This window comes from Microcaecilia unicolor, chromosome 4 (genome assembly GCF_901765095.1).
Source record: "Microcaecilia unicolor chromosome 4, aMicUni1.1, whole genome shotgun sequence".
Classification (NCBI taxonomy): Eukaryota; Metazoa; Chordata; class Amphibia; order Gymnophiona; family Siphonopidae; genus Microcaecilia; species Microcaecilia unicolor.
In genome coordinates, this window is record NC_044034.1 from 119,673,003 (window position 1) to 119,687,440 (window position 14,438).

At 42.2% G+C, this 14,438-nt stretch overlaps 1 protein-coding gene across 6 annotated transcripts in view; it reads right to left on the minus strand.

Moving 5' to 3' along the window:
* The window catches only part of LOC115468681 (sciellin-like), a 189,761-nt gene that overhangs the window by 71,700 nt on the left and 103,623 nt on the right, over nt 1-14,438 (minus strand). For all 6 annotated transcript variants that reach the window (XM_030200583.1, XM_030200581.1, XM_030200586.1 and 3 more), the window contains 3 exons: nt 14,136-14,207; nt 9,250-9,309; nt 1,922-1,996 (listed from right to left, as the gene is read on the minus strand). In XM_030200583.1, coding sequence (XP_030056443.1) covers nt 1,922-1,996; nt 9,250-9,309; nt 14,136-14,207 — 207 coding nt within the window. The remainder of the gene's footprint in view (nt 1-1,921; nt 1,997-9,249; nt 9,310-14,135; nt 14,208-14,438) is intronic.

Consider the following 14,438-nt stretch of genomic DNA (forward strand, 5'->3'; position numbering starts at 1 on the left):
TTCCTCCCACTGTTACTCTCTCATTCTCTCCTTCTTTCTAAATTTCCTTCAGATGGACAGTCATATCAGGGAAAACTATAGCACTCAAGGTTGATAACTTAAATCCACCTTTACAAACTATGGGCATCTCCTGGTTGGTGAGGGCCTTTTCTAATACAGCAACTGGGTGCCCAGATTCTATTATAGAACACTGGTATAACCCAGCATCAGTGCACCTTACATTTAGGTGCCCACAGTCACATCAGCCATAGACCTGGTGCAAGTGCAGGCGCATAAATGCAGCAGGATAGAAAATAAGACAAAGAATATGGGGGGGGGGGGGGGAGAGAATTTTATATATGGCGCCTAAAATATCCATGAGGAAAACACTTCCACCTAAGCATATTCTAAAGGCAGTGCCTAGTTTGAGGCGCAGTATATAGAATACGCTTTGTTGATATCCCAGTGCATAAAACTATGAGCGTCCATTTATACCAATAAAAACATGGTGTAAATCCTGGCACATAGATTTAGGTGCACTGGCCCATATTCTGTAAGTACGAGTATAAATTTTGGAACGCCCACAAAATTCTCATTTCCCCATCCATAACCACGCCCTTTTTCGGCTGCATACATTAGAAGTTAGGCACACGGCATTATAGAAAATGCTTAGCATGTTGTGCATATAAATTCTAATTATTGCCAATTAGTGCTTATTATTGCTTGTTAAGTGCTGTTATCAATGCTGATTGGCTTAAGCCAATTTAGTTACGTGCATTGTTACAGAATATGCTTGGATTTTGGTGCAGATCTCTAGGCATGCTATATAGAATCTAGGGGTTAATGTCTCTGTATCACCTCATGCTGTGACCTCACCTTGAGTATTGTGTGCATTTCTGGTTGCTGTATCTCAAAAAGATATAGCAGAATTAGAAAAGGTTCAAGGAAGGGCAACCAAAATGATAAAGGGAATGGAACTCCTTTCATATGAGGAAAGGCTAAAGGGGTTAAGGCTCTTCAGCTTGGAAAAGAGATGGTTGAGGGGGGATATGATAGAGGCCTACAAAATCCTGGGTGCAGGTCAACGTGAATCGATTGTTTACTATTTCAAAAAGTACAAAGACTAGGGAACACTCAATGAAGTTACATGGTAATATTTCTAAAACATATAGGAGAAAATATTTTTTCACTCAACGAATAGTTAAACTCTGGAACTGGTGCCAGATGATGTTGTAAAAGCAGTTAGTACATCTGGGTTTAAAAAAGGTTTTGACAAATTCCTGGAGGAAAAGTCAATAATCTGTTATTAAGATGGACATGGGGGGAAGCCACAGCTTGCCCTGGGATTAGTAGCATGGAATGTTGCTACTCATTGGGATTCTACCAGGTACTTGTGACCTGGATTGGCCACTGTTGGAAGTAGGATACTGGGCTAGATGGACCATTGGTCTGACCCAGTATGGCTGTTCTGTAAGTTATGTATGTAACTGGAAGTCTCGCTCCTGTCTCATCCGTTCTCTGACCACGTGTGTGTCCCCTTGCACTTACACGTTACAGCTCTTAAGCATGCCCTTACAGAATAATGCTTAGGATGTTTATGCACATAAGTGCTAATTTTCTGTTATTTACATGCACTAAGGGGCGTGTAACCATGGGTGCCTAGTTATTGAATTGCCCTTCACACTACTGACTTGTCTGTTTTCATTGAAATAAAATATTATAAGACTTCAGATTCAAGTACTGTATTTCTTTGTAAACCAGCAATGGTACAGACTGATATTAAGAGACAATGCTCTCTTTCACAAGTGTGAGCTGGAAGCTTGTACCAAGCAGCTATGTCTGCAACAATCTGGCTTTTGTGTTTGCAACATTAGCTTATTACTGATACCACCCTGCACTTTGATCATTTTTAATTATACAGATTTGCATTTCCAGGCCTTACCGGTTACTGCTTTCCTTTGTGGGTGACGGGAGTGAATCAGTTCTTAAAGGTTCTTGGGATGAAACAGCAAATGTCCTTGAAAATTAAAACAATTCGTTTTCATCTAGGTACAAATGTTTACTTTGGAAAGCAAAAAAATTGTTCAAAATGACTTATGAACAAAACTAGATTACATTATTAAATACTAGCGTAACCCATTATCGGCACACCTGACACGTAGGCACCCGCGGTTACACTGGCCATAGACCTGGTATAACTGCGGGCACTCAGATTTGGCAAGGATGCGCCCATGCTCTGCCCATTTGAACATCCCCATGCATTAACCTGCTATGTCACTTACATGCACCCATACAGAATATTGCTTGTGTTTTGCTGCAATTTAAGCATGTGTGTACCTGAGAGCGTGACAGTATTCTGTACACTTACATGCCGAGTCGATGTGCAAATGGGCGTGCCCTGTTACAGAATTAGGAAGCATGTATCTTGTCAGTCTGTCTTAATTAGATCTTAAGCTCCATGCTGCAGGGATGTCCATTATCCCCCAAACTCTACAAATGGCACTCAAAATTGCATACACAAGTTTGGATGTTTGCCTAATTTGTGCACACAATTTGAGTAATTAACCAACTAGCACCAATAATTGGGCTCCACCAATCAATTATTGGTGTTAATTGCCACCAATTTGAATGTATATGCTCATCTATAAAGATATGTGCGTAATGTTTTTAGCATGCAACTGAAAAGGGGGCATGGCCATGGTAGGGGCATGAGTGGGTCAGGAGCGTTCACTACAGATGCACACGGTATTCTAGAATTCAGGGGATCCATGCCTAATTTAAGCATGAGGATTTCCACCAGATTTCAGTTGGTGTAAATCCTCATGCTCAAAACGGTGTGGATCCTGGCCCTAAGTGCTATTCTATACATGGTGCCCAACTTGGAGCATCACTTTATAGAATAGTGCTCGGCGCTCATTTTTTTTTCACCACCAACATTTAAGTACATAAGTAATGCCACACTGGGAAAAGACCAAGGGTCCATTGAGCCCAGCATCCTGTCCACGACAGCGGCCAATCCAGGCCAAGGGCACCTGGCGAGCTTCCTAAACGTACAAACATTCTATACATGTTATTCCTGGAATTGTGGATTATTCCCAAGTCCATTTAGTAACGGCTTATGGACTTGTCCTTTAGGAAACCGTCTAACCCCCTTTTAAACTCTGTCAAGCTAACCGCCTTCACCATGTTCTCCGGCAACGAATTCCAGAGTTTAATTATGCATTGGGTGAAGAAAAATTTTCTCTGATTTGTTTTAAATTTACTACACTGTAGTTTCATCGCATGCCCCCTAGTCCTAGTATTTTTGGAAAGCGTGAACAGACACTTCACATCCACCTGTTCCACGCCACTCATTATTTTATATACCTCTATCATGTCTCCCCTCAGCCGTCTCTTCTCCAAGCTGAAAAACCCTAGCCTCCTTAGTCTTTCTTCATAGGGAAGTAGTCCCATCCCTGCTATCATTTTAGTCTCCCTTCACTGCACATTTTCCAATTCTGCTATATCTTTCTTGAGATGCGGTGACCAGAATTGAACACAATACTCAAGTTGCGGTCACACCATGGAGCGATATAACGGCATTATGACATCCTCACACCTGTTTTCCATACCTTTCCTAATAATACCCAACATTCTATTCGCTTTCCTAGCCACAGCAGCACACTGAGCAGAAGGTTTCAGTGTATTATCGACGACGACACCCAGATCCCTTTCTTGGTCCGTAACTCCTAACGTGGAACCTTGCATGACGTAGTTATAATTCGGGTTCTTTTTTCCCCACATGCATCACCTTGCACTTGCTCACATTAAACGTCATCTGCCATTTAGCCGCCCAGTCTCCCAGTCTCGTAAGGTCCTTCTGTAATTTTTCACAATCCTGTCGCGAGTTAACGACTTTGAATAAGTTTGTGTCATCAGCAAATTTAATTACCTCGCTAGTTACTCCCATCTCTAAATCATTTATAAATATATTAAAAAGCAGCGGTCCTAGCACAGACCCTGAGGAACCCCACTAACTACCCTTCTCCATTGTGAATTTGGGCACCATTTACTGAATCTAGGCCTATAATGTGTCCATAAAGCACCGTAAACACTAGATAGGTCTATCAAAAAGTATTAACAGTTGTAAATAATAATACAGCCCTTATTTTAGAAACACAATTTGTATTTTAGACATCCATAAAACAGCATTTAGATGTTCATATGGAATACATGTCAAAATCCAGATTTTACAAACCAGGTATGAATATCTAAAACCTAAGAACTTCCATTGCCAAGGGAGAATGGACTGAGCATGTTGTAGACAAGACTAGGGCTGGCCCCCAAAAATAGACCTTCATTCCCCATTTCAGAAGGGGATGAATAACTATGTAAACAAGGTGGAGACTGAGAGCAGCATATAGACCTGCTACCTGGGATGTCTAGGTTTCAGAAAAGCACTCCGATTCAGCTGCACTCCAGTGGCGGGATTAGAGGAGGTCACCACCTTACTCCCCACTCCCAACAGGGAAACAGGGACACCTTCAGGAAAACTGGTGCCGTATATTGAATCTAGCCCCATATGTGTAAGACAAGTAGATTATGGGGATCAAAAAAGCTATTTGCAGTTGAGAGACAGCCAAACTGTGTGAATGTATGAAGGTGAACGAGAAACTCCATGTAGGAGTGAGAGAGATGGGCACTGTGCTCTTCTGTGATGACAAGTTAAGAACTAAGTACATAAGCATCGCCATGCTGGGACAGACCAAGGGTCCATTGAGCCCATCACCCTGTCACCGACAGCAGCCAAAAAAACAAGCAGTTTGTCCCCGCCCATCCTAGAAATACTGTATTCCCTCATCCATTCAATAACATTCTATGGCTTTTTCCTCCAGGAAGCCATCCAACCCTTTTTTGAAGTCCGCTAAGTTAACCACCTTAACCACCTTTTCTGGCAGCGAATTCCAGAGTTTAACTACGCGTTGAGTGAAGAAAAATTTCCTCCGATTCGTTTTAAATTTACCACACTGCAGCTTCATCGCATGCCCCCTTGTCCTAGTATTTTTGGAACGTGTAAACAGACGCTCCACATCGACCCGTTCCATTCAACTCATTATCTTATAGACCTCTATCATATCTCCCCTCAGCCGCCTTTTCTCCAAGCTGAAGAGCCCCAGCCTCTTCAGCCTATCCTGATATGGAAGCCGTCCCATCCCCTGTATCATCTTTGTCACCCTTCTCTGCACCTTTTCCAATTCCACTATGTCTTTTTTGAGGTGCGGCGACCAGAATTGAACACAGTACTCGAGGTGCGGTCGCACCATTGAGCAATACAACAGCAGAATAATAGCCTTATTTTTGTTCTCCATCCCTTTCCTAATGATATCCAACATTCTATTTGCTTTCTTAGTCGCAGCAGTACATTGAGCAGAAGTTTTCAACGTATCATCAACAAGGACACCTAGATCCCTTTCTCGGTCCGTGACTCCCAATGCTGAACCTTGCATGACGTAGTTATAGTTTGGGTTTCTCTTTCCCACATGCACCACTTTGCACTTGTTCACATTAAACGTCACCTGCCATTTAGATGCCCAGTCTCGTAAGGTCCTCTTGTAGTTTTTCACAATCTTCCTGCGATTTGATTACAATAACTTTGTGTCATCGGCAAATTTGATTACCTCACTAGTTACCCCCATCTCTAGGTCATTTATGAATATGTTAAAAAGCAGAGGTCCCAGCACCGATCCCTGAGGGACCCCGCTAACTACCCTTCTCCATTGCGAATATTGACCTTTTAGTCCTACTCTCTGTTTCCTATCTTTCAACCAGTTTTTAATCCACGGTAAGGTTATCAATAGAAATCAAACAAAATAAAACATGGATAAGATGATACCTTTTTTATTGGACATAACTTAATACATTTCTTGATTAGCTTTCGAAGGTTGCCCTTCTTCGTCAGATCGGAAATAAGCAAATGTGCTAGCTGACAGTGTATATAAGTGAAAACATTCAAGCATTACTATGACAGTCTGACAGGGTGGGAGGATGGGGGTGGGTCGGAGGTAAGCATGGGGACATCAAAGCATATCATTGATATTCTAACAGGATGGGTGTGGGTAGGTGAGGGGAGGGTGATCAACAGAGACATACAGCTTTATGGTTTATAATGGGCTAGGAACCCCAGGTCCTTGTTAAGTCCTTTCTGTTGGGTGTTAAAATATTCAATCATTCTGACTTCAAAGGTCTTACGTTCTTGTATGGTTTTAAAGTTACCTTTCAGTATTCTCACTGTGAAATCACTGGTACAGTGTCCTGGTTCTGTGAAGTGCTGTCCCACCGGGGTGGGGGCCCTACTGGCTGTATTGTTCATGTGATGTCTATGTAAATTGAATCTTGTCTTAAGCATCTGGCCTGTTTCTCCAATATAGCATCATTCGTTACATTTTTTACACTGAATGATATATACCACATTGGAAGATGAGCAAGTGAAAGATCCCTTTATGTTGAATATCTTTCCTTTGTGGGTAACTGTGGGGTCCTGTGAAATATTTTGGCATAGTTTGCAACTGGATAAATTACAGGGACATGTGCCCTTCTGTTCCTTTTCAGTCTGTGATGGAAGTTTACTTCTGATTAGCTTGTGTTTTAAGTTGGGTGGTTGTCGGAAGGCCAGTACTTGTGGGGATGGGAATATCTCTTTCAGTAATTCATCCTCCTGGAGTATAGGTTGTAGATCTCTTATGATTTTCCTCAGTTTTTCCAGCTCTGGATTGTAACGAAGGATGCTATATTGGAGAAACAGGCCAGATGCTTAAGACAAGATTCAATTTACATAGACATCACATGAACAATACAGCCAGTAGGGCCCCCACCCCGGTGGGACAGCACTTCACAGAACCAGGACACTGTACCAGTGATTTCACAGTGAGAATACTGAAAGGTAACTTTAAAACCATACAAGAACGTAAGACCTTTGAAGTCAGAATGATTGAATATTTTAACACCCAACAGAAAGGACTTAACAAGGACCTGGGGTTCCTAGCCCATTATAAACCATAAAGCTGTATGTCTCTGTTGATCACCCTCCCCTCACCTACCCACACCCATCCTGTTAGAATATCAATGATATGCTTTGATGTCCCCATGCATACCTCCGACCCACCCCCATCCTCCCACCCTGTCAGACTGTCATAGTAATGCTTGAATGTTTTCACTTATATACACTAGCACATTTGCTTATTTCCGATCTGACGAAGAAGGGCAACCTTCGAAAGCTAATCAAGAAATGTATTAAGTTATGCCCAATAAAAAAGGTATCATCTTATCCATGTTTTGTTTGATTTCTATTGATAACCTTAAGAGTGGACTAACACGGCTACCACACTCCTCTACTTAATCCACAGTAAGACACTACCTCCGATCCCATGTCCCTCTAATTTCCTCTGTAGTCACTCATGAGGGACCTTATCAAACGCTTTCTGAAAATCTAGATACACAATATCAACCGACCATCCTTTGTCCACATGTTTGTTTACCCCTTCAAAGAAATGCAGCAGATTGGTGAGGCAAGATTTCCCTTCACTAAATCCATGTTGACCTTGTCCCATTAGTCCATTCAGTAAATGGTGCTCACAAACGGCATTGAAAAACATCCATGGGAACACTATTCTCCATTCATAGAATAGCGCTTAGAGCCAATCTCCATGCCTAACTTTGGGCACGAGGATTTACACCAACTGAAACCTGGTGTAAATCCTGGCACGTAAGTTCAGTAATGCTGTGTGCATCTTTAGTGAACAACCCAGCCAAGCCCTTCCCATGGTCATGCCCCCTTTTGAGTTGCGTGCATCTTTATAGAATAGTACCTAGCAAGATGTGTGTGCAATTCCAAAATGTTGTCAATTAACGTCAATAATTGATTATTAGTACCCAATTATTGGAACTAATTGGCTCATTAGCAAATTTAATTGCCTGCGCATCTCAGGATATCGCGCAATTTTGTACACAGAAATTTGCACAACATTTATGGAATTCGACCATATGTGTATTCACGCATATATCCAGTCAGTTATGCCTAACTGAAGACCATTTTTATTATTTTCTATAAGGGCAGTCACAAAATGCCTAGCCACCCACCTGGGATTACCCTGCAGCCACTTACAGGGTCTATCCCCAGCACAGCTGAGGTCAACCTTCACCTGCTGCTTGTGCTCTACACTAGAACCCTCCTCCCACCAACTGGGTCACAACCGCCTCTGGGTGAGTCTCCCGCTCTCAAATTATCCCCAGTGATTTCTGGGTTACTGGGGGCCACACTCCCAGTGGTCCCACAGTTCCCAGAAGGCACTCACAGACCCAATGCACAAACTACCAGGCTTCTTTATCAGTCCAGACAGGTAGAGTCAACAAACTAAACAGGTTTATTGTCACACTGGAACAATGAACAAAAAAAATGTGAAATCAGCAAACAATAACTGGTAACTGAAATATGGATCAATTATAACATTAAACTAGACATTTGTATACTTCGTAAAAACTACCTGGGGAGATCAGGACATGTAATTACCCAAGCCTCAGCAAAGAGATCTGTCTCTCTTTTCTCCCTGGCTAAAACTGAAACAGCCAGCAACATCAGAGCCCAGTCAACAAGTTTTAAAAGTATACTGCTCACAGTACTGTAGATTAACTTCTTCACTATGTGAAACTAAAAGAGGGCATGCACTTTTCTATAACAGCTTTAACATAAAACATGCACCACCCGCTGGCCAAACTAGAGAAATGCACTTCAAGAGACAGGTTTAAAACACACCGTTCTGTCACAGCACGCATACATCTAGGGGTCTTTTACTAAAGCTCAGCTTGAGTTATCTGCAGTAGGGGCCACTTTATTCCTATGGACCCTGCTGCGGATAACTCGAGCTGAGCTTTAGTAAAAGACCCCCCCCCCCCCCCCCCCAACACACACAGTCAGTTATGTCTAACTGAAGACCATTTTTGTTATTTTCTATAAGGGGCTTATGCTGAATTTGTGCACAGCCAAACCATGCTATTTTGGGGCAATATATCCACCCTCTATAAAAATGAAATTGCAGGAAAGATGATGCAAATGGGAAAATTGCAGAAATCACACACTTCATAGAACTGCAGGACAGTCAGAAAACTGCACGGAAGCTAAGGTATTTGTGGTCACAATAATTTCCCAGTGGGTTGGTTATTTAAACACACTGTAAAGCTATAACCAACAGAACAAATCAGCAATATAACAGTTTTGCTGAGAAGAAAAACCATTACCTGGATGTTGGTGAGGATAAGGGGGGTGGTACTTTGGGTCTCTCATCCTTTTTCTCAAATCTATAAACAGAAAGAATAATTTTACAGGTTTGTGAACCAGCTGAAATGTGTACAATACATCTGGGAAAGAAATTCTTCCAAGTTCATTTAGAAATTAATTTCTAAAACAAAATAACAAAGATTTGCAACTAGTAGATATTACACTTAGCAATTTGTGACTTATTTTTGAGGTCTGTGGTACATTTCTGAAAAACCCCATGCTACATTTATCTACAGGCACAGTATTCCTTTAGTATTTCTGTCACAGTCTGGCTGAAAGGTCATCCTTAGAGAATAGATTTTGTAGCAAGGCCTAGTAGCTGGTGGCAGACTAGCTTCAGAAGCACTAATGCTTCTTCTCCTAGTTTAGCTTATGTTTAGGCCCCAGAGGTTTCTATAGCAACTGCAACCCCCACAGCTTTTAACAGGTGCTGGCACTGAAGGAGGAGAACATATAAAATTTAAAAATCATATCTAAAAAGAATTTTCAGAATGATTATTATTTCATCTCAGTTGTAGGCATGCTTTAATACTAGAAAATTGCCAAGATTCCTAACAGAAATGGAGCACTTTTCCACCAAGAAATAAAATATTGGTTTACCACTTCTTTAGCTTGACTTGGATTTTGAGGATGTTTTCTGTTTTGGTATCAGAGCTTTTGATGTATTATATGTTGTCAGTCATAAAACCATCTACAAATTTTAAAAAAGCCATCTTCCCAATCTTTCACCTTCGAGCCCCACACATTTTGATTTCAAAGCAGCACCTTTATTGAGCACATATTAATCATGTATATATCATTTTTAACAGGGCTGGTCTTAGCAATTGCGGGACCCTTTGCAGATCAGTTCAGTGGGGCCCGATGCCCCCGCTCCTCCGCCCGCACCCGCCACCATAAGCCATAATTTATCAAGAGTTTAAAAGGAAGTTTAGAGCTCTCAGAACCCCACCTCACCCCACACCTCTAGCAAGTCTGTCCTCCTGTTTTGGAACACCTCCCTGCTCCATACCTTAATGTTCATCCACCATTTTTCAGTAGAGAGTGGCAGAGAGCGGCAGCGATTTTCATATCCCATCAGCTGCTGAGCCCAGAGCCTCCTCACTGCTCCATCCTGCCCTTGCGGAAGCAAGAAGTGACATCAAAAGGGGACAGGACGCAGCAGCGAGCAGGCTCTGGGCTCGGCAGCTGATATGAAAATCGCTGCCACTGCTCTCTACTGAAATGTGGATGCACATTAAGGTACGGAGCAGGGAGGTGTTCTGAGACAGGAGGACAGATGTGCCAGATATGCGGGGCCCCTAGGAGCGCAGGTCCCTGTGCAACCACCCCTGCCTAAGACTGGCCCTGATCATTTAAGATATATGACAGAGCTGAGCTACGCTGAGTTATACATCTTCAGCAGTGGCTGTTAATATGTGATGGTTGCCTCTGATCCTCAGATACCTCACAGTCAAAGGCAAGGGTATCTAATGATAGTGCCCTGGCATTGAGCATTATTGGATAAAATACCCTATTAGAACTGTTAGACTGTGCAATAATATATGTAAGAAAACAGAGATCCAACTATTTAAAATTATAGCATTTGTTTAAAATCACCTCATTGCTGGCAAAATCAATGTGGTCTACTGATAGTGTTGCTGGGGGAGGATAGTCAGGTGGTGGAGTCTTCTTTCCAGGAAACTGCACCTGGGATGGTTCAGATATGTTGAGAAGGGGGGGTTGGCTGCACTGTTCCCTCTAAACTGAGTGGGAGTCCTCCATCTACAGTCCTGCCAGTAGGGGGTGTTTCACTACCACATTTTCAATAGTAAGGGACAGGCAAGTTCTGCAGGACTCCAAGGAACCTGCCTGTCCCTAATGATTGAAAACACAACATTGAAGCACCACCCCCACTGGCAGCAGTGCAGTTGGATGGACCTTAGATTGTGAGCCCAATGGGGACAGAAAAGTACCTGCAAAAATAGTATATGTAAACCGCTTTGACTGTATCTACAGAAAGGCGGTATATCAAGTGGTTGGCTGGGGGCAATTGTTGGAGGCCACTGAGGCTGCAAGATCATGGAAACATGGAAAACAGAGACAGCAGCTTTAAAAAGCTGCCCCCATCATATGGGTGGGGACTTGAGAAGTCATCAAGATGCAGTCCTGTGACTACATTACAAGTGCCTCCGTGTTTGGCAGAGCCTCTTGTAAAATACAGTGGGAGTTTTCCATGTCCTGACCTGCACGTCTAAATTCCCCTCTCTAAGTCCAATTTAAAATCTGATTCTATCTGTGTTCAGAGGCAGGGATCAGGCACAGCTGCAACATATGCACATATTTTATAAAATGCAGACGACACTCATGAAGTGCATGCTAACATTTATGCCTGCTCTCAAGCAGACATAATGTTTGTGCCTTCAAACTAGGTGTGATTTCTGCAGGATTTGTGCTAGTATTTTTTTAATCACTCAGATGCCTATAAGCTTTTATAAAACAGGCAAAAATTAGGCACATTCCTGCCCTATTAACCTAGATGTGCTGTTATAAAATTATCCTCTTTAGGATAGATTCAAGAAAAGGGCACCTAAAGTTAGGCACCAGGATACAGCGCACTACACACACAATTGCCATTATAGACTACTAATGGAAGTCTAAATATATGCACCTAACTCTAAGCACAAGCACTTATGCCACATCAAAGGCTGGTGTAAGTGAGCACACCTATATCTAGGCAGTTAGACGTGTAAATGCTAATATTCTATAACATGAACATGTTCTATAACTAGGCACGCCCCTGACTCACCCATGCCCCTCCCTTGGCCACACACCCCCAGTAAGTGTGTGCTACAGAAGTTGCATGCACATGTGATGGAATACCAACTAAAGGCAATTGCACATATAAGTGCTAAGCTCATTAATATGAATTATCGGTTCATTATTAAATTCATTTAACTGATCTTATTCTGTAACTTGTGCACAAATCTTTCCACACTGAGGGGGTCTTTTACTAAGGAATATAATGGGCGTCTCGGCGTTTACCACCAGCTGGTTTCTACTATGAGCTAAAAATGCTACCGCAGCTTGGTAAAAGACCCCCTAAGGGCCTTATTCTATAAAAGTTATGCTCCTAAATTTAGGACCATACCCCCAGATTTTATATAGCACCTAGAGATCCGTGCAAAAATCCAATTCCATAGCGTCCCACAGATCAATCCAGAGACTTGTGTTGTGTCCCTCTATCAGCAGGTGGAGATAGAGAGAACCTCCGAGGTTTTCTATACGTGGACCTGTGCAGCCAAGTAAATCTCAGTATGAATGATACCAAAGCAGTGGAATGGAAACAATAGAAAACTCTCCTGACATTCAGACCAAATGCCCAACATACTTCCACCACTCCTAAATTTATTTCTTTTTATTATTTAATCGAACAAAGGAACATTCAGAACCACAAAACCCGAAAAAACTAACCAACCGAAACAAAACTGCAGACAGTAAATCCAGGGGTGGGCCTCTGGATTGATCTGTTGGGACTAATGGAAAGAAAATTATCAGGTAAGAATTAATTTTTCCATGGATTCTATAACAATGCACAATACAAGCTAATGAGTGCTGGTAACAGTACTTAATAAGCAATAATGAGCACTAATTGGTACTAATTAGAATTTACGCACATGACTCACTAAGCGTATTCTGTAATAAAGTGTGCCAAACTTCTAATGTGCGTAGGCAAAAGGGATATGGTTATGGGTGGAGAGATGGGTGTTTCGTGGGTGTTCCAAAATTTACGCACATAGTTATAGAATATGGCCCAGTGCACGTAAATCTACACACCGGGATTTATGCCACATTTTCATTGGTGTAAATGGATGCATGTAGTTTTAGGGGCTCAGATATCAACTAAGCATATTCTATATACCGCACCTAAATCTAGGCATCGATTATAGAATATGCTTAGTTGGCACTGATTTCAGCGCCAATTTTTTAGGCACCATATACAGAATCTCCCTCATAACCTTTATAGAATAAGGCCCTAAACATAAAGATGGGCGTGCAAGTTTATAAAATCCGGGGGTTTATATCCAGTGGATCTCAACAGCCTTATCAGTGGAAGAGTGGCCTAGTGGTTAGAGCATCGGTCTTGACATCCAGAAGTGGTCAGTTCAAATCCCACTGCTGCTCCTTGTGATCTTGGGCAAGTTACCATAGCGTGGTAGCCCTTACCACCAGCTCAATGGGTAGCAGTAAATGCTCCCCCCCCCCTCCCCAAATGGCCATGCAGCAAGTGGTTCACTTGCCACACAGCCATTTCTTTAAGAAAGGGAAACCTGCCTTTTACCCGCTGCAGAAAAAAAGAGGTCTCGGAATGCATCAAAAACACGTGCCGACGGTAGCGTGAGTCCACTGGATAGTCCTCCGCTGGCTATCCAGCAATATTCAGCGGGAAATAGCTGGCTAACTCCTGCTGAATATTGCCAGTTAGCACCTAGCGGATAACTGGTCATATCATGCAATATAGCCAGCTATCCGCCAATATTCGCCAGCTGAGTTTGGCAGCGAAATTTGGCCACCAAAAGAGCAGGTATATCTTTGGCCAGTTTAAACTTAACCGCTTAGCGCTGAATATCAGCTTGGCCGGTTAAATTTAATCCGGCCAAAATACACCCAGATATTCGATGCTGGTCACCAGAAATGGGCCAGCATTGAATATCTGCGCTCAGCGTCAACCACAGGAGGCAGCCAGCCACCTCCCGCGGTCTGAATATCGGGCCCTCTGTCATTATTATTTTTACTTCATAGCTCATAGCCATCCATTCCATAATATTTCACCATGCTATATAATGTAATCTATCATTTGAATTCTTACTTTGCTCTGGCACTCTCAACCAAGTTAGTTCTGGGTTTAGTAAGCACATCATGGTCTGACCCAGAGGTTGTTCTGAAAAACAAGTAGTGGTGAAACAGAATTATTTCTCTTGCTCATGACAGCCCATGCGCTTATTAGTTACTTAAGCTTAATGCACATTAAATAATAAGGAATCAAAGTAGTTTCTGTGCCAATGAATTTAAGTATTTCTAGGCTATAACCAATCCAGTTGCACAGTACGAAAAAAAAGAATAGTTAGCATTCTGGGGTTAGTTCTATAAGCAACGGTCTAATTTTAGGAGG